Source organism: Tachypleus tridentatus, chromosome 8 (assembly GCF_004210375.1).
Source record: "Tachypleus tridentatus isolate NWPU-2018 chromosome 8, ASM421037v1, whole genome shotgun sequence".
In the NCBI taxonomy this organism is placed as follows: Eukaryota; Metazoa; Arthropoda; class Merostomata; order Xiphosura; family Limulidae; genus Tachypleus; species Tachypleus tridentatus.
Genome location: NC_134832.1, coordinates 445,824 through 467,651, shown reverse-complemented (window position 1 = coordinate 467,651; position 21,828 = coordinate 445,824). Strand labels below are relative to the sequence as shown.

The window sequence follows — 21,828 nt, the reverse complement described above, 5'->3', positions numbered from 1 at the left end:
AGATCACATCTGCTAAATCACACCAGAGATCACATCCACTCATCTATGTTACTGATCACATCTACTAAACCACACTATAGGTCACACCCACTAACCTGTGCTATAAATCACATCTGTTGAACCACACTATAGATAACTTCTACTGAATCATGCTGTTGATCACATCTGCAAATAATTTTGATGGAAATAACCTTAAAAATGTTTTGGAAGAAAAGGATGTTGGATTTTAATTGATCAGTCTCTAAAGCTATCTAACCAGTCAGCTGTTGTCATTAGTGTGAGAGAAAATATTTTAGGTTGTTTCTACAGAAATATCGAATACAATTGTAAAGATGTTACATTGTCATTGTACAGGTCATACTTGGAGTATCAAGTATAATACTGGACTCTCTGCCTTAGAACATTTGAATTGTTGGAAAGGGTTCAGAGGAGGGCAATTAGAGTGATACCTGGGGTAGATAACCAGTCAGACAGAGGTTAAGATCTTTAGAATTTTTTTTGTAAAAAAATGAGTTAGAGGAAGTTTGAATTCTTTAAGACTATTAAAGGAATTGATAGTGTTAATCTAATTTTTTTTAGTATTTAAAGGTGAGAATGGTCAGATAAAGGTAGGGAAATATAGATAATGGCAGGGTAGAAATAATTTTCAACTACGTCTTATTTTGTAACAGGGTGGTTGTGTTTTTGGACGTGGTGGATGCATTAATTTCTACAAGGGAAGATTTGATAAATATTTGAGTGATAAAGGTTTGCTATAGAAATTTTTTAAGTTTATTTTTCTAGTTTTGTTTAGTTTGTTGGATGGCGGAGATAGATCAAGAGGTCCCATTTTTTCTTAATTTATGTGTATAATGTTTTATGTAAACAGCATTTTGTTTAGCTTTAGTCTGTAGACCATTCAGTTAAAACAGTAGGGATAAATAGAGCAGCTAGTCTGGGTAGTTTTGCTCAAAATTCAAACTAAATCAGTTCAAACAGTATTGAGTCTTGACTGAGTTTGTAGACTTTTGAGTTAAAGTAGTATTGATTCTGTACTTTATTTTAATTAAAATTTTAATACTCATACCAGATGTCTTGAGAATAACTTTTTACTTTAAGTGGGTTTCTCGTCATCATGGAGATTTCAGTCTTATTTGGGTCTGTGAATCATTCAGTTGAAACAGTATTGAGTTTCGCCTGTGTTTGTAAAGCATTGAGTTCAAACAGTATTGAGTCTTGCCCAAGTCTGTAGACCATGCAGTTGAAACTGTGTTGGGTGTTGGCTAAGTCTGTATATCATTCATTAATTTGATGGGGTTGCACAAGTTATTTAAGTAGCTTGATGAAGGTTTGATTTTTGAAGCTTTTTTAATTTTTTGGGATATTAACTTGAGGTTAAAGATAAGAATCTTAAGGTGGCAGTTTTGTTTCCAAAATATACTTACAACTTCTGGAATTTTTATATGATAGGGTGTCATTTAAAACCTTGACACAAACATTTTTTAAACATTTTGATATCTCTAGCTGTATTTAGGATGTTGAACTATTTCAGAGTAATTTGGATCAATAGATAAGCTGAAAAAATATTTAAGAGAAAAACTTTAATTTTATTAAGTAGAAGGAAAAGAAATTTTTGTTATTGCAGGTATGTTTTATATAAATGGGGATGTGCTCAATAGTGTGATTGAAAGAAAAGATCTTGTCTTAGTGGTAAATAAGTCACTGAGGCAATGCTTGGTTTTTAGTATTAAAGTCAATAGATTTTTAAGAAATACCTTGTCATAGTGGTTGCCAGCTTAAAAGAGTAATTATCTATACAACTCACTAGTTAGCCCTCATTTGAAATACTGTGTACAGCTTTGCTTTCCTTATCTATGAGTGAATATGCACTTTCTAAAATACGTTCAGATTAGTGCTAGTGGGTTAATGATGAAAGGATTATTCTGTGGAGACTGATAAAGGTCCCTTAATGTATTTTCTCTTGAAAGAAAAGTGTAAAAGATGGACTTATTGAAGTTTATAACGTTAATCAAGGAAATGATAAGGTAAAGGTTTGTTATATTGTTAAGATAATTGGATAAAATGACAAATTTAAGATTTGAAAGAAAACAAGTAAGACAGTTCTAATTAATGATTAATTGATGAAATAAGTGACTCTTGACTGTGGTTGAAGCTAGCACTTTACAAGAATTTGAGAGTAGGACAAATGGTTTTCCTGAAAAATGAAGGGTGCATTTAATTTTTTTAAAAACTTTTCCTGGGGTTACATGCACAGGTATAGCTTTGAAGGACCAGGTGGTCTCTTGTTATGTATATCTGTATGATAATCATTGACTTTAGTTTGTCTCTAACTTTTGAAACCCTTGATATGAGCTGAAAATATATGAATGGTTTGTCAGGAAATGACATGTTGCTTGAACTTAGATATTATTAGTTTGTAAACTGATGAGAACATAATCAAAGTTTCATTTTAGATTTTCTGGAGGGAAAAAAGATCAGTATCATTGCATGACATATCAGTTGATAGTTAATTATTAGATTGTCTTCCACAAATATTTTAAATAATTGTTCTAAGAGACTGATTACAAATCATTCAGAATTTGCTATGTTTGAATACAAATAAAAAGGTCAAACTAAGAAGTGATAAGATATATACTTTATACCTAGAAAATATTAATATTTTAATATAGTTTCTTGATATCCTCATTTGGGAAGCTCCCTGATTATCTCACTAAACAGAAATGTTGAGGTTTCTTTTTTGTTTTCATAGTTAATTGTTAGATGATTTTTATTTGATAATGCAGCAAGCAGAAAATTGATTAAACAATTAAATAGTATATATTAAACTTCCCAAAATTTTTTACAAGTAATAGTTATTTATTGAATTCCATTAAAAACCAATTACCTTCATTCACTTATTAATTATAGTTTGGCTACAAGTCAAAGGTTGTACCTGTTCTACAGCTTCATATTTAAATGTTTATATTTGCTTCTTGTTACTTTGAAAATGTGAAGAGCATGGGATCATAAGTGTTATTATCTGACATGGAATGACCCAGTACTAACAACATGAGGTTAAATTATTCTAATTTAAACCTAATTATTGTAACAGTAAAAACTCCTTACTGATACATTTGTTTGTACAGTGTTGCAATTACTATGTGTAATGTCTAACTCAAGATTAGTTTTAGAACTAATGGTAGCGGCACTAATTAACATGATGTCGGTAAAGTGATAGTTTACTGTGACTGTTGTGCTTTTATATGCAGCTTAAGGTGTTCATCTGCATAAAGTAGTGCCAAGTTCTTAAATGACCTTATTTTTAACTGAACATAATTTTCAGTAAAATTTCTCTGATTTTTACTTTCTTTGTATTTATTATAGAATAATTTAATAATTTTATCTAAAACTTTATTAAATCCATTAACTATTAATTTTCATATCAGTATATAAACATTAATTAAAATATTGTAATTTATTACAAATATTACAATATTTGAATAACTGCGAAGTTATAATGTTTAAAATAGATGGGTGTGGCACATTGGTATGTAAGGAGGGTAACCCATAAATTGGAAAATCAAATTCTTTTCTTTTATCAAAAATACTTATATTGACATCATTTCTTATCAATTACTTTAAATTCTAAATCTAAATAATGTGCATCTGTATTAGAAATAGAAGTATTTTAAATTTCTAATTCTGTTGGATAAATGGTGTCAATAACATTATATATTTTCTAATTATTTATGCCAATTAAGTCATCAGTATATCTAAGTTAAAGTAAAGATATCTGGATTTACATAGTTTTCAATAAATATATTTTCATGATAATATAAATTTGTTACACAAGTTGAATAGTTAGCTCCAACTGGAACTCCTATTATTTGCTTAAAAACCTGTTTATTGAAAAATATAAAATTATTCTAAATACAGAAGCTTAATATATCTTTTATGTTTTTGGAACTTTTTTTCCAGTTCTATAAAAGGATAATGTTGCTCTATTAATGAATTTAAAATGATTAAATCTTTTAATGGTATTGTGATATATAATGTAAAATCAAATGTTTCCCTCTGTGTGGATTGGGGACCTCCCAGGGAAGGTTCTGTTCTTTCAGTTTACCTCCTCTGGGATTTAAACATCCACCTACATGTTTGCTGTATGTGGTGACCTGTGAAGGAAAGGAGAGAATCCTGGTGGTTGAAGGATCTAACTCTAACACACTACTTTGGCCTTTAATTCCTTGAGATGGGCAGCCTTGGGGTGGCCTCCCAAGGGTCAATTGGCTGGTTCACTTTGGCTAGGATCAACCAAATACCAATGTTGGATGTTCTCAACAGGTGTTGTGGACACTGTATCTGATGCTGGTGTTTGGATATAGTGCTCACAAAACCCTGGAGTTGCTGCAGTGTCCTTGTTTGACATTGTAATGTGTTCCCTCAGAGGGCACTGAAATATTCTATTTTTTATTATGGATCCTCTGAAGAAAAAAATAAAATAGTGAGAAAAACAGTCCACAGGTAAACGACCACATCTTGAAGATTCTGAGCAGCGATTTTCAACATCTGTAACACCTATACCTCATTTTTTATACTACATTCTCTAACATATGTTCCAGCAAACCCCAATATCCACTTCCTTTGGTTCTGGGTACGGGCATTTCCTTGGATACATCTTCTCTAACTCCAAGATGCAAAGTGATCATTTGTTCACATCTTCAGTTGCTGGAATCCTGCCCTGGGTTAAGAGACTTCCCTTGAATAAAGACAATAAAGAAAAAAAGACGTGGTCATAAACAGAAGCGCTCTTCACCTAATTCACCTACACAAATAAAAATGGCCATCATGATACAATGGAACTTTCGAGGTTTATGTTCTAATCTGGATGACATCAAAGCACTGATTGCTTCCTACCATCCTGTATGTCTTTCCTTACAGGAAACATTTCTGAAACCTGCCAATACAGTCACCTTTTGGCAGTTTTCTTTATACAGAAATGACAGGCTGTGTGATGGACAAGTGCATGGAGGAGTGGCACTGTTGGTTGATCAGCAGATGCCCACCCTGCCTTTGCCACTCGACACACCTTTGGAGGCTGTGACCATCCATGTTTTTTTGGGTTGTACCATATGTTTTCTGTACTTGTTGCCTGGAGAGACCAATGATCAATCAGACCTTGATGTTATTATTGAACAGCTACCATCTCCCTCTTCAATATTGAGGGACTTTAATAGACATCATTCCTTTTGGGGAAGTGCTGATATTGATTGGAGGGGTTGCTATGTAGAGTGTATGCTCTCTGATCACAACCTCTCTTTTCAATAGTGGTTCTTGTACTTATTTTCATGCACCTGGTCTGTCCTTTACTGCTATTGATCTCTCAATTTCCTTTCTTTCACTATTCTCCCACTTTTCATGCAGGATTGACAATAATCTATGAGGCAGTGTTCATTTTCCTATAATTTTGCAAGAGACTGGTCGTGGTCAATGCCACCTGACCCACATGCCCTTGTGGAAGCTAGATCAAGCAAACTGGCCCTTTTTCATTGCTCTTGCAAATTTGATCCTACCATTGTCTGTAAGACATTAATAGACAACTGTATAGCAGTAGTAACTGCATGTATCATTCAGGCAGATGCTGAGTGTATTCCTGAACCCTCGACATGCTTTCCACGATATCCTCGTCCATGGTGGAATCCTGCTTGCTACATGGCATGGAAGGTTCAAAACAGGCCTGGGATACATTTAGTTGGTATCCCACACACTCGTCCAGCGTTGCTTTCCAGCAGGCCTTGCACATGCTTGGTGGATAAAATATCAAATCCAGAATATCTTCTACCACCAGTTCCAAAGTCATATGGGACAAGATTTGAAAAGTCAGTGGGCAATATAATTCTGTCTTCCTCTTGATCTTGCTCTCTGATAGCCAGGAAGTAGCCGATACTTAGAGCATTGCCAATACTTTAGGTGAAAGCTTTTGCCAGGTATCTGGCACTTCTGCTTTATCTTCTACCTTCTTAGCCATCAAGACTCAGGCAAAGCAGTCACCTCTTTCCTTTCAAGCTGATTTTTGTATGACTATGATCTTCCCCTTACACTGGTAGAACTTAAACTGGCCCTATATCTGTTGGACCTGACAGATGTACACTATTAAATGCTGCGCCATCTATCTCCTGCTTCTCTTGCTATTCTTCTGATTGTTTTTAACCAGATCTGGCAAAAGAATGTTTTTCTGGTGCCTGGTGCCAGGCTATTGTCCTACATTTCTCTAAGTCTAGGAAGGATCCCAAGATTCTTTCAAACTACCATGCAATTTGACAAGCTTTTTGTCATCCTTAGAGAGGATGGTTAATGCTTCTTTTGTTTGGGCAACTACAGACTGCCCTCAATCATTTACTGAAGTGGACCACAGCAAATGGTTTTAACAACTCTCTAATATTGTTTGCATGCACTTTTGCTGCCAATGAGGTATTCACCCTGATCATGAACTTCTTATCGGTGAAGTTGTGCTACCTGTAGTCCCCGAGAGAAAGTTCTTGGGGCTTATCTTTGACCATAAGCTGACCTTCATACCACACATGAAGAAGCTACGGGACAAATGTACAAGAGCACTGAACATCCATGTCCTCTCGTCCACCACCTGGGGAGTGGATCGATGTTCTGTGCTAAAGATATATCGTGCTCTTATTCAATCGAAACTAGACTATGGATCACTGGTCCATGGCTCTGCCAGGACCTCGCCTTAAAGAAACTGGACCCTGTTTATCCTCAAGGATTTTGGCTTTGCACTGGGGCTTTGTGCACTTCCCCAGTTCAGAGCTTATACACAGAGTCTCAGGAACCTCCTTTGCACCTCTGCTGTTTGCAGCTGTCTTTACTGTATGCTTCAAAACTTCATTCCTTATCAGAGCATCCCACGGGGTTGTGTTTTCCTTCCTCAATGGGCTGTACTTTCTTAGAACAGATGATCTGCCATTGCTCCTTTTGGCTTTCGTATCCAGGAGCAGTTGGAAGAATTGGGTCTGTCCTTGTATAACATTGCTGTATCCACTGGTCAGCCCATCCCACCATGGCTTCTTACAGTCCCCAAATGTGACCTATCTTTAAGTCGTCTAAGAAAAGCAGAAACTCCTGATTGGAAATACTGTCTGTGATTTGCTGAACATCTTTCAAACCATCCTTCCATTCCTATTTATAGAGATGGTTTGAAATCAGGTGATTCTGTGAGCTCTGCTATTGTTTATTGTGTTTGGTGGTTGTGCACAGAATCCCCTCTACAACTTCTGTGTTCACTGCTGCACTTTATGCCATTCTTCTTGCCCTGGATCACATAGAAGCTAAGCAGTACTCAAATTGCGCTATTTATAGTGACTCGCTTAGTTCTTTACTGGCCCTGGAATTGAATCATGATAGTTCAAACCCTGTTTTTGCAAATATTCAAAATTGACTGTCCCATTTCTCTTTAACAGCTATTTCTATCTAGTTTTTCTGGATACTGGGCCACATTGGTATTTGTGGAAACAAGCTTGCTGACTCTGCAGGTAAATCTCTGCTCTGGTACTATCACTGCTGTGTCTATACCATACATGGACTATGGTATTCAAGGCTTTGCTCCGTGCCAGTTGGCAGTGGAGTTGGAGTTTTAATTTATACATTAGACATTTTTTTAATGTGATTCCCTTTTAAGAATCAAAGTACATTTAGTTTGATTTGAAATTAGAAAATGGCTGTAATGTCAAATAACTCGAAACCAGGACTGAAAAGGCCAGCTTCAGGTGACTAATGGTGGTTTTTGAACTTACCTGTTAGTTTTCCTGGCAAGTTATAATTACAGTTATGCTGCAGAAAGTCCTTTACAACTTGTATTACTGTAGTTTTTCTCCTGCTGTTGTGGACTAGATGTAAAAATTGGATACTGTTTGTTTTTATTTCAGAAATGAAATTTTGCCTTGTTTTGCCTTAATTTCTTTTTATAACTTTTAATAATTTTATTTTAATTTTAACTTTTTACTGGATGTTTGCAGATAGCCTAGTTGCTTTGTGCCTTAAAACAACAAACCATCCAACCAAATCAAATATTTGAATACTATTTACCTCCTCACACTTTTAGACATTTTAAAATAGGTTGGTTATTCGTTATTATTCAAAATGTATGTCTTTTATTGTTAATACTTACATTTTCTATTTTATGAAGTAAAATATTAAGTAATTTATTTAATAATAGAGCCAGTTGTTTGATAATTGTTTTTATTGAATTGAAATAAATCTAAATTTAATTTGAGATTTATGTAATTTTGGAATAGTGTAAAGAAGCAGCAAATCTACATTAGGATTGTCCAGAAGAAAGTTTATGATAAGCTTTAATGAAATTATTAATTGCTGTATTTTTGGATTGATTGACAAGTTTAAAAGTTTGTGTTATTAATTTCTTTTATCGTAATTTATACATAGTGTTTTGCAAATTATACCAATATTAGTTAGCTTTATCAATATGAACTATAACATTTTTTTTTGCAGTTCTTTAATCTTTTATTTAGCTGATGAAATGATAAATCTGTATGGTATTTTTTCATATTTATATGGGATAATTTAATTTTGTTTTTAAGTATATATAATTTCCATTTTAAAAACCATCTAGGTGGATAAACTGTAATATAATTAAGTTTTAAAGTATATTCATCAATATTTTTTCAAGAGATTTTAGAATATTTTTATTACATTTTGTTGCTATTTTTTTAGTTAGTTCCTTTTTTATTTCATGTAATATTTTGTCTTTTATAATATCTAAATTACTGGTAATATGTTTGTGAAAAGTATGAACAAGTAAACTATTGTCACATTCAGAAGGTAAATTATTAACATCTACCTTTAAATTAGCTAAAAAACTTTTATGATTATATATTAATAGGCCAATTGGAACTTTATATTTATAAATGACAGTTGGTCTTAACTTTTTACAAGGAAAAATATTATTGCTTTTAGATTGATGAATAATTTTAGAAATCTGTGAATCATTGAATATTTTGTCTAAAATTAATTATCAAATATGAAGATTTTACATTTGATTTCTCTTTTTCTAAACTTGAAACATCAACTTTTAATTTATATTTTATGATGTATACAAGTAAGTGTTTTGCATGATCATTTTTAAAGTTATATTTATTTATTACATTAATTAATAGTATAACCATAAAATTTTCAAGCCATAAACCAAAACCCATTAATATGAAAAAACAATACACTGGATATTTTTAAAAAAGGATCCTAGGTTACAAGCTACAATGTGGGATTATAAAATATATCCTAGGTTATAGAGGTAACTGTGGAAGTAGGACCCATATTGTGGTGGAGATACACTGTCTATCAATCTTAATTTCCAATTTTTTTCTTATTCTCATTTTAACTTGGGAGAACAGTCACCTTCTCACAACTGTCTGCAGGCAGTGAAGGATGATATAGGTAACGGGCTTGAACACCCACATCTCGCTCTCCTAATTTTTGATTTTCTTTTGTGAGACTAGTGAATTAAAGGTTAAGACTGAGAGATGGTGTATCCCTGCCACAGTCTTGGTTTTACTTGTGCAGTTATCTCCAAAACCTAGGATACATTTTATAATCCCACATTGTAGCTCGTACTGTAGGATCCTTGTTTTAAAAATATGCAGTGTATTTTATTTCATGTTAATTTGTTTTGGTTTATAGCTTGAATATTTTATGGTTATAATATAATTGATCAGAGGTTGGGATTTGCTGTTTTTAATGTAGTTCTTCCTCATGAGTTTGTTTTTTCATTTAGCTTCATTTGGATATAATTGTTAAATTTCATTAAAACACACACACTCACACGTAGATCTTTTAAATCTAAAAGCCACAACTACAAATAGATTGACTTGTTTGAAGTGCTATTTTGTGTTAGGAAAATGTAAATAGAAGTTTGTATTGTGTAATAACTTACATGTACAAGATCACAGAAGAACTCACAAATAAGTATTTTCTTTCAGAAGCCAGGTAACAACATATCTAATAGTTAGATCAGGGGTTCCCAACCTTTTGGCACTCGCGACTTGAAAATGTAATTGATCAAATAAAATTAATGTTATCCCAAGCTACTTCTAACAAGGCTATGCGACCCCCTAGGGGGTCACGACCCACCGGTTGGGAACCCCTGAGTTAGATGAAATGTGAAAATGATGTCTGTATGCTGCATGTTTTATTTTGTCATAAAAATGAAACTACTTTAACACACAAATGGGAATGCAATTGAAATTGTTTTTTTTTTATCATATTTGTATGAAGTTTTGGTTTATACTGTTACAGACATAGGACATTTTGTATTATTAAAAGAACATTTTAGTTGAAACACTTTCATTACATTATTGCCTTGTTTAGTCCTTGCCAGCATGGGGTCACTGTGTTAACACATATTTTTTAGGCAGAGTATTCTTTAGGGAATCAAGCTGAATGGATAGCTTTTGCCTGGTTTACAAACAAAAGTGTACAGGACAATGGTTGAAAAATCTTCCATCGGAAAATGAAAGGCAAAACACTTTTAAAATGTAATCTTCTATATTTGTGTTTCTATGACAGGCAGTTGCCATCATTCCATTACATTTCTGCATAAATATTGTTAAATAGCTTGACTTAATGCCATTGTGACAGGTCGTGTTGTAGGTTGCCAGTGAATCTTTATTAGTTCTGCCATTTTTTTATGGGTAATAGCCAAAGTGGCAGATAATCACAAAATAAAGTATAAAAGGAAATATATTAATAAATATAAATCAAATTGAAAATGATTGTATACATCAAACTGAATGCTGTTGTTAATCGTAAAAAAACAAAACACTTAAAGATGTAACATAAGAGGAAGTATTTTTAATATTTCTGAAACTGATATTTTACCTTTTGCAGTTCTTGTTTGTCAGCTAACCTCAGATCAACCATGTCTAGTACTCATAGATATCGATATAAAAATACTGGTTTGGATGCCCAGGAACTAAGGAGAAGACGAGAAGAAGAAGGTGTACAGCTGAGAAAACAGAAGCGTGAACATGAGGTGGTTATTTTATGTAATATAATATCTTTGTATCTTTTCGATTGTATGAACATTGTATTATAGTCTCAATTTTATCTCACTCATTCAGATAAATTTCTTGTAATAGACATTTCTGTGTATTAGGTTTGTTTGTAAATTAAGCTTTTGAAATAGCCCCTCGGTGTGGATTCCTGTACATGGGGAGGGGACCTCCCAGGGAAGTTTCTGTTCTTTCAGTTTATCTCCTCTGGGATCTAAACATTCACCCACATGTTTGCTGTGCATGGTGACCTGTGAAGGGGAGGAGACGATCCTGGTGGTTGAGGGGTCCAACCATAACACACCATTTTGGCCTTAAATTCTTGTAGACGGGTGGCCCCCCTAGGATCAGTCGGCTGGTTCGCTTAGGATACGGTCAACTAAGTACCAATATTGGATGTTCTCAACAGGTGTTGTGGACATTGTATCTGATACTGGTGTTTGGGTATAGTGCTCATGAAACACTGGCATTGCTGAAATGTCCTTGTTTGGCATTGTAATGCATCCCCTCATGGGCTCCATGGTGGATGTGGTAAGTGGACACCAAAATATTCTTTTTTTATTATGGATCCTCTAAATAAAAACGTAAATAAAATAGTGAAAAACAGCCCATAGGTAAACTACCACATATTGAAGATTCTGAGCAGCAGTCTTCAACATCTGTAATACCTGTACTTCATTTTCTTATACTACATTATCTTTCAGACAAACCTTAAGGGCAGATGTCTCCCTTTTTCATTCAGAAGGGACTAGAGGGACTTACTGGCTTTCCAAAGTCAGTAAAGAAGCTTTGCTCTGGTGACATAATGGTGGAAACATCCACATCTCAACACAGTGAACTAACTCCTCTTGCATTCAAAAGCAATTGGAGATGTACCTATAGAGGTTACGCCTCATGCTACTTTGAATTCGTCATGAGTTATGAGGAGAGGGATTCGAAGAACACTCCTCCGAAGTCAGAGATTCTCATTTGTTTCTCCACCCAGGGTGCTTCTGCAATGATACGCATCTCCACTTGCAAAGATGGAATTATGATGCCAACTAATGTCCTCATTCTGACATTTACATCACCATGTCCATCTGCAACCAGGCAGGTTATTTTAATTGCAAGGTACAGCCATACATTCCAAACCCTCTCAGATGTTTCCAGTGTCAGTGGTTCAATCACTTGAAGACATCACGTCGTGGTTCCTTGACATGTGCTCATTGTGGTGGCAAAGACCACGATGCCTTTGAGTGTGAAACAGACCCTAATTGCATCAATTGCAATGGCTCTTACCCATCTTACTTTTGTTCTTGCCCTGAATGGTTGGAAGAAAAAGGTGCAGCGTTTGTAAACGATTCATAACATTACTTATCCTGGGGCACAAAAGTTGCTGTTCACCACTTCATCTCGGACGTATGCTGCTGTATTTCGTTCCACAACTAAAGTGGGAGTGTAGACAGATCTCTCTGTGCCTTCAAAAGAATCATTCTCAAATCAAATGAAAAGTCTTTTGACTTCCATGGTTAAAAAAGTTGATGAATCAACTTCAACACCCATCTTTCTCCCTAGCATCATTCCAGCAAACCCCAAGATTCACTTCCTTTGGTTCTGGGGCTGGTCATTTCCTCAGGTACATCTTCTTCCCCCAATGCATGATGCAAAACAATCATTCAGTCATGTCCTTAGTTGCTGGAATTCTCTTCTGACAGGAAAGATCTGCCCAATTGACCCAGGGCAGTATCCATGGAGGTTGAAAGACCTCCCTTGAATAAAGACAATAAAGAAAAAAGACGTAGCTGTAAACAGAAGGGCTTTCCACCAAATTTGCCCAGACATAAATAAAAATGGCTACCTTGATACAATGGAACTGTCAAGGTTTACATTCTAATCTGGATGACATCAAACCCTGATTCCTTTCTACCATTCTATATGGCTTTCCTTACAGGAAACATTTCTGAAACCTGCCAATACAGTTACCTTTTTGGCAGTTTTCTTTTTATACAGAAATGACAGGCTGTGTGATGAATAAGTGCATGGAGGGGTTGCACTGCTGGTTGACCAGTGTGTGCCTGCCATGTCTTTGCCATTTGACCCACCCTTGGAGGCCGTAGCCATCCTTGCTTTCATGAGTCATACCATCACTGTTTGTTATCTCTACCTGTTGCTTGGAGAGACCTATGATCAATCAGATCTTGATGCTCTCATTCAACAGTTGCTGTCTCCCTTTTTGATCCTGGGGGAACTAATGGACATCATCCCCTCTGGGGAAGTGCTGATATTGATGGGAGGGGTCATTCTACAGAGCATATGCTCAACCTTTCTCTTTTCAATAGTGGTTATTATACTTATTTTCATGTAACTCGTCTGTCCTTTACTGCTACTGATCCCTCAATTTGCTCCCCTTCACTATTCTCCCACTTTTCATGGAGGGTTGACAATAATCCATGAGGCAGTGATCATTTTCCTATAATTTTGAGAGAGAGACTGGCTGTGGTTGATGCCACCCAACCTTTGTGCCCCAATGGAAGCTGGATCAAGCAAAGTGGCCCTCTTTCACTGCACTTGCTGAATTTGATCCTGCCATCATCTATAAGCCATCAGTTACTGTGGCAGCAGTAACTGAATGTATTATACAGGCAGCTGCTCAGAGTATTCCTAAAACCTTGACATGTTTTGCATGATATCCTCGTCTGTGGTGTAATCCTGCCTGCCACATGTTACAGAAGGCTAAAAAATGGGGCTGGGATACTTTTTGTAGGTAACCCACACTCTTGCACTGCATTGCTTTCCAGCAGACCTGTGTGCATGCTCAGTGGGTAAGACATCAAAACAGGAAGGATTCTTGGATTAAGTTCACAACCAGCAAATCTTCTACCACCAATTCCAAAGTAATATGGGACAAGATTCAAAAGGTCAGTAAGCAATACAGTTGTTCCCTTGATCTTGCTCTCTGATGGCCAGGAAGTAGTTGATACCCAGAGCATTACAGATATTCTAGGCGAAAGCTTTTGCCAGGTATCTAGCACTTATGCTTCATCTTCCACCTTCTTAGCCATCAAGACTTGGGCAGAGCAATCACTTCTTTTCTTTTGAGCTGATTTTCCCTGTGACTGTAATCTTCCCTATACATTGGTGGAACTCAAACTGGCTCTTCATTGGTCTGGCAATACATTGACTGGACATGATGATATACACTATGAAATGCTGTGCCATCTGTCTCCTGCTTCCCTTGTTATTTTTCTGATTGTTTTTAATTGGATCTGGTAGGAGAATGTTTTTCCTGATGCCTGGCACCAGGCTATTCTCCTACCTTTCACTAAGCCTAGGAAGGATCCCAAGATTCCTTCAAACTACCATTCATTTGCTTTGAGATGTCTCTGTAAGATCTTAGAGGATGGTTAATGCTTGTCTTGTTTGGTTTCTCGAATCAAACAACCTCCTCTTTATAACCAGGGCGTTCCACACTTCCCCAGTTCAGAGTTTATACACAGTCTTGTAAACCTTCTTTGCACCTCTGCTGTTTGCAACTGTCTTTAGTATATGCTTTGAAACTTTGTTTCTTGCCAAAGCATCCCACCCGGGGTTGTGTTTCCCTTTCTCGGTGGGCCATATTTTTTCATAACAGATGACCTGCTATTGTTCCTTTTAACCTTTGTATTGAGGAGCAGGTGGATGAATTGGGTTTATTCTTGGATAACATTGCTGTATCCACTGGTCAGCTCATCCTACCATGACTTATCATTCCCAAGTGTGACCTTTCTTTGAGTTATCTGAAGGTCGATACTCACGATTGGAAGTATCGTTTTATATTTGCCAAACATCTTTCAAACCATCTTTCCATTCCCATTTATACGAATGGTTCAAAATCAGGTGATTGTGTGGGCTCTGCCATGGTTTGTCGTGGTTTGGTGGTTGTGCGCAGAATCTCCTCTACAGCTTCTGTGTTCACTGCTGCACTTTATGCCATTTTTCTTGCCCTGGATCACATAGAAGCTTAGCAGTACTCAAATTGCTCTATTTATAGTTAGCGACTTGCTTAGTTCTCTACTGGCCCTGGAATTGAATCATGTTATTTCACACCCTGTTCTTGCCAATATTCAAAATTGACTGTCCCATTTCTCTTTAACATCTACTTCTATCCAGTTTTTCTGGATACTGGGCCACATTGGAATTTGTGGGAACAAGCTCGCTGACACTACAGGTAAATCTCTCTGCTCTGGAACTCTCACTGCTGTGTCTGTACCATACATGGACTATGGTCCTGTATTCAAGGCTTTGCTCCGTGCCAGTTGGCAGTTGACTTGGAGTGAGGAACATGAAAACAAGCTTTTCCAAATGAAACCCTCTATTGGACTTTGGCCATCTTGCTTCTGTAAGGATCAGAAAGAGGAAGTTGCTCTAATTGGACTACACGTTGGTCACAGTTTTTTAACTTGTTGTTTTCTTTTTTATGAGACTGATGCACCAGTGTGTTGTCTGTGTAACACGCAGGTCACAATAAGACACACTTTACTGTCTTGCCGTCATTATGACTCAATGACAGTACCATTTTAAACATGTTTTGTCCCAAGGTTTATTTGTGACGTTAGTGTTATTGGCGATGGTGACATTGTCCACCTTGGAAATGTTTTTAATTAGTTTTTTAAAGGCCATTAATCTTTTAAATGCAATTTAACTTTTTTAATTTATACATTATACATATCTTAATGTGATTCCATTTTGAGAATCAAAATACATTTAGTACGATTTCAAATTAGAAAATGGCTGTAATGTCAAGTAGCTCAAAACAAGGATTGTAAAGGCAATCTTAAGGTGACTAAGGCTCCTGTTTAAACTACCCGTTAGTTATCCTGGTGAGTTATAATAAAATATTTTGCTTCAAATCTTTTAAAACTTTAATTACTTTACTTTCTGAAAATGACCATAACATCAAATAACTCAGAACCAGGACTGGAAAGGCCAACTTCAGGTTAGTAACAGTGGTTTTTGAACTTGCCTGTTAATCTTCCTGGTGAGTTATGATAATTTCAGTTATGCTACAGAAAGTCCTTTACAAATTGTATTACTACAGTTTTTCTCTTACTGCTGTAGACTAGATATAAAAATTGGAGTTAATGCTATTTGTTTTAATTCAAAAATCAAACTTTGTTTTTTTTTTTTACCTTAATTTCATTTTATGAATTTTGGTAATTTTACTTTAATTTTAACTTTTTACTGATGTTTGGTGCAGATAGCCTAGTTGCTTTGCACCATAAAACACCAAACCAACCAACTAACTTTTGAAACAGTCATGTTTAATCTAAAAAAATATTTCTGTGCAGGTATGGGACAGTTGTTAGTATTTATAGAACCTTTTTTTTTAACTAGTGAATACACTTAACAAAGAGTTTGTACTTGGCAGTGGATTCATATATTTTAAGCAGACTTGAGACTTTGTGGCAAATGAACCTTTAAAATTATTCTATTTTAACCTTAAGGGCTCTTTACTTGTTACAAAGGGAACTGTTTCTGTAAGATTGTCACACTGAACCCATGAAAACTTTGTACTTGTACATCTCTATGGAAACTGAACTTTTGAGAACGAGTTAATATGAAACTGTTTTTAAGTGACTGTGGTTTGTGAGTCGGAAACCACTTTACAGTGAATGATGTTTTGATGTACTATTGGTTATTGGAAGATTTCCTACTGGAGTATAATAACTGCTTTAAAATCAGCTTGTGCATGTATGATTTTTCTACATGATCTGTATGTAGTAAAAAAATTGCTATAAATAAATAAATTAACTTTCTAACAGGGATTTGATAGATAAAACAACATATTTCAATAAACAACAAATGTTGCCAAAAGAAGCTAAAAATCCTAGAATATGTTACTACTGTTGTCGTAAGAAAATGGTCATGTAAAACTTTTGAAACAAAAGTGAAGATATTAAATCATCTCTACTGTCCTACCATTGTCATCTCAAGTACAGTAATCACAACTCTGATGCATAAACAAAATAAATAGAATGAAAAAAATTATTTTCGAAATAGTTTAATGAGAAATTGTGAAAATGTCAAGTTCCTAAACAGGAACTAGTTCCATTGATAAATACAAAAAATACTCGTAGGGAAAAGATTTTAAAGAAGTATTTCCTTTTGTAATACATGCTGTATGATTCACATCTAATCTGTGATAGGCTTCAACATTTTAATATTTAATTTCATAGCTGTACAAACGAAGAAATCTAAGTACGCCTCCTGATTCAGACCATGATGTAGATGCACTAAATGCTTTAATCCAGGATAAGGCAGATGGAGCCTCACAGGTATTGGATTTGTATTCTTGAATGTTTAAATAAATTGTTGAATATTTAATACTTTATGAGCAATAATTAGTTGCTTCTGGAAATATTGTATCTTTATATCATAACTGTTTTAGCTACAAACATTAGCTGTTAGTTATCTTTTCTTAGCTTTTATTTTGTAGATTGTGTATTTTGAAGGAAGTTACACTAGGCTAGGGTGTTATGTGGTTTTCTTGATATCCAAATGATAACTAAAACATGACATTTCACATTAGGAGAGTTTTTAATAGGGTTAATAACAACATTGTATTTTATTGACTGAAACACCAAGTTATGCACTTTCAAACTAGAATAATTTTTGATCACTTAATATAAAGTATTTAACAGAGACCCTCTTTAAGCCACTTTTATATTGATCCTGTAGTCTTATTTCTGACCAATCAGATTGAGAGATTTTGCAGTAAATCAGTTAGGTCCATATCATCAGTAAATAAATATTGGTGAAAGAGGAGTCCTGTGCATAAAGAACAGGATGTCATTCATGGATATTGTTTCTGAGTGATGTGCAGTATTAGTTTGATCTCCATTTCAAAGTACAGCAATCAGTTTTAGTTTATATGAACCTTTTTTCAAAGAATTTAACATTGGTAGGTGTGGCATTTGCATGTTATACAGAGTAGATGATCCATGTTTATAAGTTGTTATACAGACTTTACAAGATGTTGTACTGAGTAGGTGATTCACATTCACAAGTTGTTGTACTGAGTAGGTTATCCATGTTTGCAAGTTGTTGTACTGAGTATGTGATCCATGTTTGGAAGTTGTTGTACCGAGTAGGTGATCCACGCTCCCAAGCTGTGGTACCGAGGAGACGATCCACGCTCCCAAGCGGTGGTACCGAGGAGACGATCCACTTACAAGTTGTTGTATGGAGTACATGGTACACTCTCACAAGTTGTACGGAGTAGATGGTCTGTATTGGTTGGTATATTATAATTTAATTAACTTTGCTGTCATTCATCATTCTTGAGTTCTTAGAAATACACATAATATTACAAAAATTGTTTCATTTCAGCCAATGATTACACCTGAGATGGTTGCATCACTTTATACAGACAACACTGAACAGCAGCTGGCAGCCACTCAGAAGTTTAGAAAGCTTTTATCGAAAGGTAATAACTTTCGCGATAACTTGTTTTGAAGTTAGACTTTAGTGAGCTGTATCATGTACAGAAACTGTTATTTAAAAGGGAAAAACATGAACATCACTCTGCACATAATACACAGAACTGTGGTCACTCAGAAGTTTGTTGAACTTTTAGATATTTTGTTAAACTAACAGCAAATGTATGTAGAGAAAAAGGGATTTAGGAAGAAACTGAATTTTTTAAGTGTGTAACTTTTTTTAATGGAAGGTTGTTGTTATAGCACAATGTTTAATATGGCTGTAATTGTATTCATATTTTGTAGAACCTAACCCACCAATTGATGAAGTTATTCAAACTGGAATAATTCCTCGGTTTGTTGAATTTCTCCAACGAACAGACAATTGTACATTACAAGTAAGTATAGTATCTGTAGTTTTTGTTGTTTTTTTCTCTGTACAGCATGGGGAGATGAGGGACCACTTACACTCCTGCAGTCACCTAGTACTAACAGCATTTCATTTACTGAGGTACTTGTTATAATCAAATATTAGAAGAAACATTTGTAAATAGCATAATCATCTTGTTTATGGGACAGCTAATGAAATCATAAGTAGTATAACTAATTCTGATCTATGACACTTTTCAGAACTTTGTCCCACTTAACATTAGAATTTATGCAATTTATACAGATTTTTATATATCTCTTGTATAAATCTTTGTAGTGTGATTGGGACAAAATAATTTGTAAACTTTTCATTTGTTGTCATCACATTGGGCATAATTTGACAAAAGAAATTAAATAGTGGTGGTTTTTTATTGTCAAATTTCAGTATATTGGCACTGAAGAACAAAAACGCTTTATAAAAATGTAGTAAGGGAATACAAAATTTAGTGTTTCAGCCCCAAATTGAGACTTGACCCAAAATTACTTGATATTTTAGTTAAATTGGGATTTGGGTATTCTGCAGCAATATTTAGTTAACTTCTTTCCATTAGTGGAACATCCAAAGTCTTATCAGCAAGAAATTATCCTTTCTTTTATAGTCATTTCCTAAGGTGCAAGCACCATCTGAACATTTTAATTTAATGAAATTTTTTTAAAACTGTTCTGAAGTTTCATCGTGAATAAACTACACTATTGGAAGCATAAACCTGTGCCATTATTTATAAAAAAGAATAATGAATACACAAATATTAAAATGTTTTAAATGGTGTTCTTGTTGACTAAGTTAAATTTCATTTTGCTGATTCCTTGTCTCCCCTTGGTGAAGATTCCTGCATGCGGTGAGGGGACCTCCCAGAGGAGGTTTTGCACTTTCAGTTTACCTCTGAGATTGGTACACTTGGACCAGGATCAACCAAATACCAGTGTTGGTTGTTCTCCACGGGTGTTGTGGACATTGTGTCTTATATTGATATTTAGGTGTAATGGTCACAAAACCCTGACATTGCTGCAGTATCCTTGTTTGGCATTGCAGTACTTCACCTTGTAGGGCTTCATGGTGGGTAGTGACAGTGGGCACTGAAATGTATTCCCTCTGTTATGGATACCCCCCCCATCCATTCATAAAAAAATTAAGAAAAACAGATTATCAGAATACAACCACACATGGATGTGTCAGATTCTGTACCTTAATTTCTAAGTATACATTTCTTATCTGATAAATCATTAGGACAAGATGTCTCCCTTTTTTTCATTCAAAAGGGATTAGAGGGGCTTTCTAACTCTCCCAAGTTATGCTATGGAGACATTTTGGTGGAATTATCTTCACCACAACATACCAAACTTCTCTTGAAATAAAAGTCTATTGAGGATGTACCCATTGAGGTTACTCTCCATGCAAATTTGAATTCTTCCAGAGGAGTTATAGTTGAGAGGGATTTAAAGAACATTCCTGAGTCGGAGATCCTTGCTGGTTTGTCCAGCCAGGCATTTCTGCAGTGTGTCTAATCTCCACTTACAAAGACAGAATAATGCTGCCTATAAATGTAATTATCTGACGTTTATATTGCCAGGTTCACCTGCCAGTATCAAGGCAGGATATTTAAATTGTAAGGTGAGGCCATATATTCCTGACCTTCTCTGATGCTTCCAGTGTGAACAGTTTAGTTACTTTAAAATATCATGTTGTGGTTCTTTAACGTGCTTGTTGTGGTGGCAAATACCTCAACAATCAAGAGTACAAACTAGACCCACTCTGTATTAACTATAATGGTCCGAACCCCTCATACTTGTGATCTTGCTCTAAGTGAGTGGAGGAGGAAGAGGTGCAATACAGAAAGACTGGACAATATCTCATACCCAGAGGCACAGAAGTTATTGTACCCCATTCTATCTCAAACATATGCTGCTGCATTTAGTTCCACTGCTACAGTGGGAATGCAAACAGTTCTGTCTGTTCCTCCAACAGCATCATTTTCAAACCACATGAAAAGTCTTTTGCCCTCTTTGGTTAAGAAAGTTGATGAGTCAATGCCACACCCATTTCTGTTCCCACCATTCCTTCCAGCAGCTCTGTAGATCACTTTATTTGGTTCTGGGTTTAGGCATTTCCTCAGGTCCGTCTTCTTCTCCAGTCCCGAGATACAGAATGATTATTCGTTCATGTCCTTAGTCACTGGAATTTCCTTCCAATGACAGAGACCTGCTCACTTGGTTGAAAATAGAAGGGTTCTTTGCCCATTTTTCCTTCATTTAAATAACAATGGCCACATTGATGCAGTAGAACTGTCAAGGTTCCCATTCTAATTTAGATGATATCAAGGTGCTGATTGATTCTTATCATCCTGTGTCTTTCTTTACAGGAAATGTTCTTAAAACCTGGAGATATAATCACCATACGGCAGTGACAGGTTGTGTGATGGATGAGTGCATGAAGGTGTGGCAGCTCTTGTCAACCAGCATGTGCCCACTCTATCTTTGCCACTCAATACACCCTTGGAGGCTGTAGCTGTCAGTCTTTCCTTGGGTCATACCATCACCATCTATTCTCTCTGTCTCCTGGAGAGACCTATGATCAATCAGACCTTGATGCTCTTATTGAACAGTTGTTGCCTCCATTTTTTAATCCTGGGACATTTTAATGGACATTATTCTCTCTGGGGAGGTCTTAATATTGATGGGGGAGGGTCACTCCATAGAGCGTATGTTCTCGGATCATAACCTTTCTCTCTTCAATACTGGTTTTTTACACTTATTTTCATGCATCTAGTCAGTCTTTTACTGCTATTTCTGTCTGCTCCCTTTCACTTTTCTCTCACTTTTCATGGAGGGTTGACAGTGATCCATGGGGCAGTGATCATTTTCATGTCATTTTGAGAGAGACTGACCATGGTTGATGCCACTCAATCTGTGTG

General features: G+C 35.5%; 1 protein-coding gene across 2 annotated transcripts in view; it reads left to right on the top strand.

Moving 5' to 3' along the window:
- Positions 1–21,828, top strand: part of Kap-alpha1 (karyopherin alpha1) — a 73,305-nt gene that overhangs the window by 2,568 nt on the left and 48,909 nt on the right. For both annotated transcript variants that reach the window (XM_076517276.1, XM_076517278.1), the window contains exons 2-5: positions 10,888–11,032; positions 17,246–17,344; positions 18,399–18,495; positions 18,794–18,885. In XM_076517276.1, the coding sequence (XP_076373391.1) occupies positions 10,919–11,032; positions 17,246–17,344; positions 18,399–18,495; positions 18,794–18,885 (402 nt within the window). In that variant the 5' untranslated portion in view covers positions 10,888–10,918. The remainder of the gene's footprint in view (positions 1–10,887; positions 11,033–17,245; positions 17,345–18,398; positions 18,496–18,793; positions 18,886–21,828) is intronic.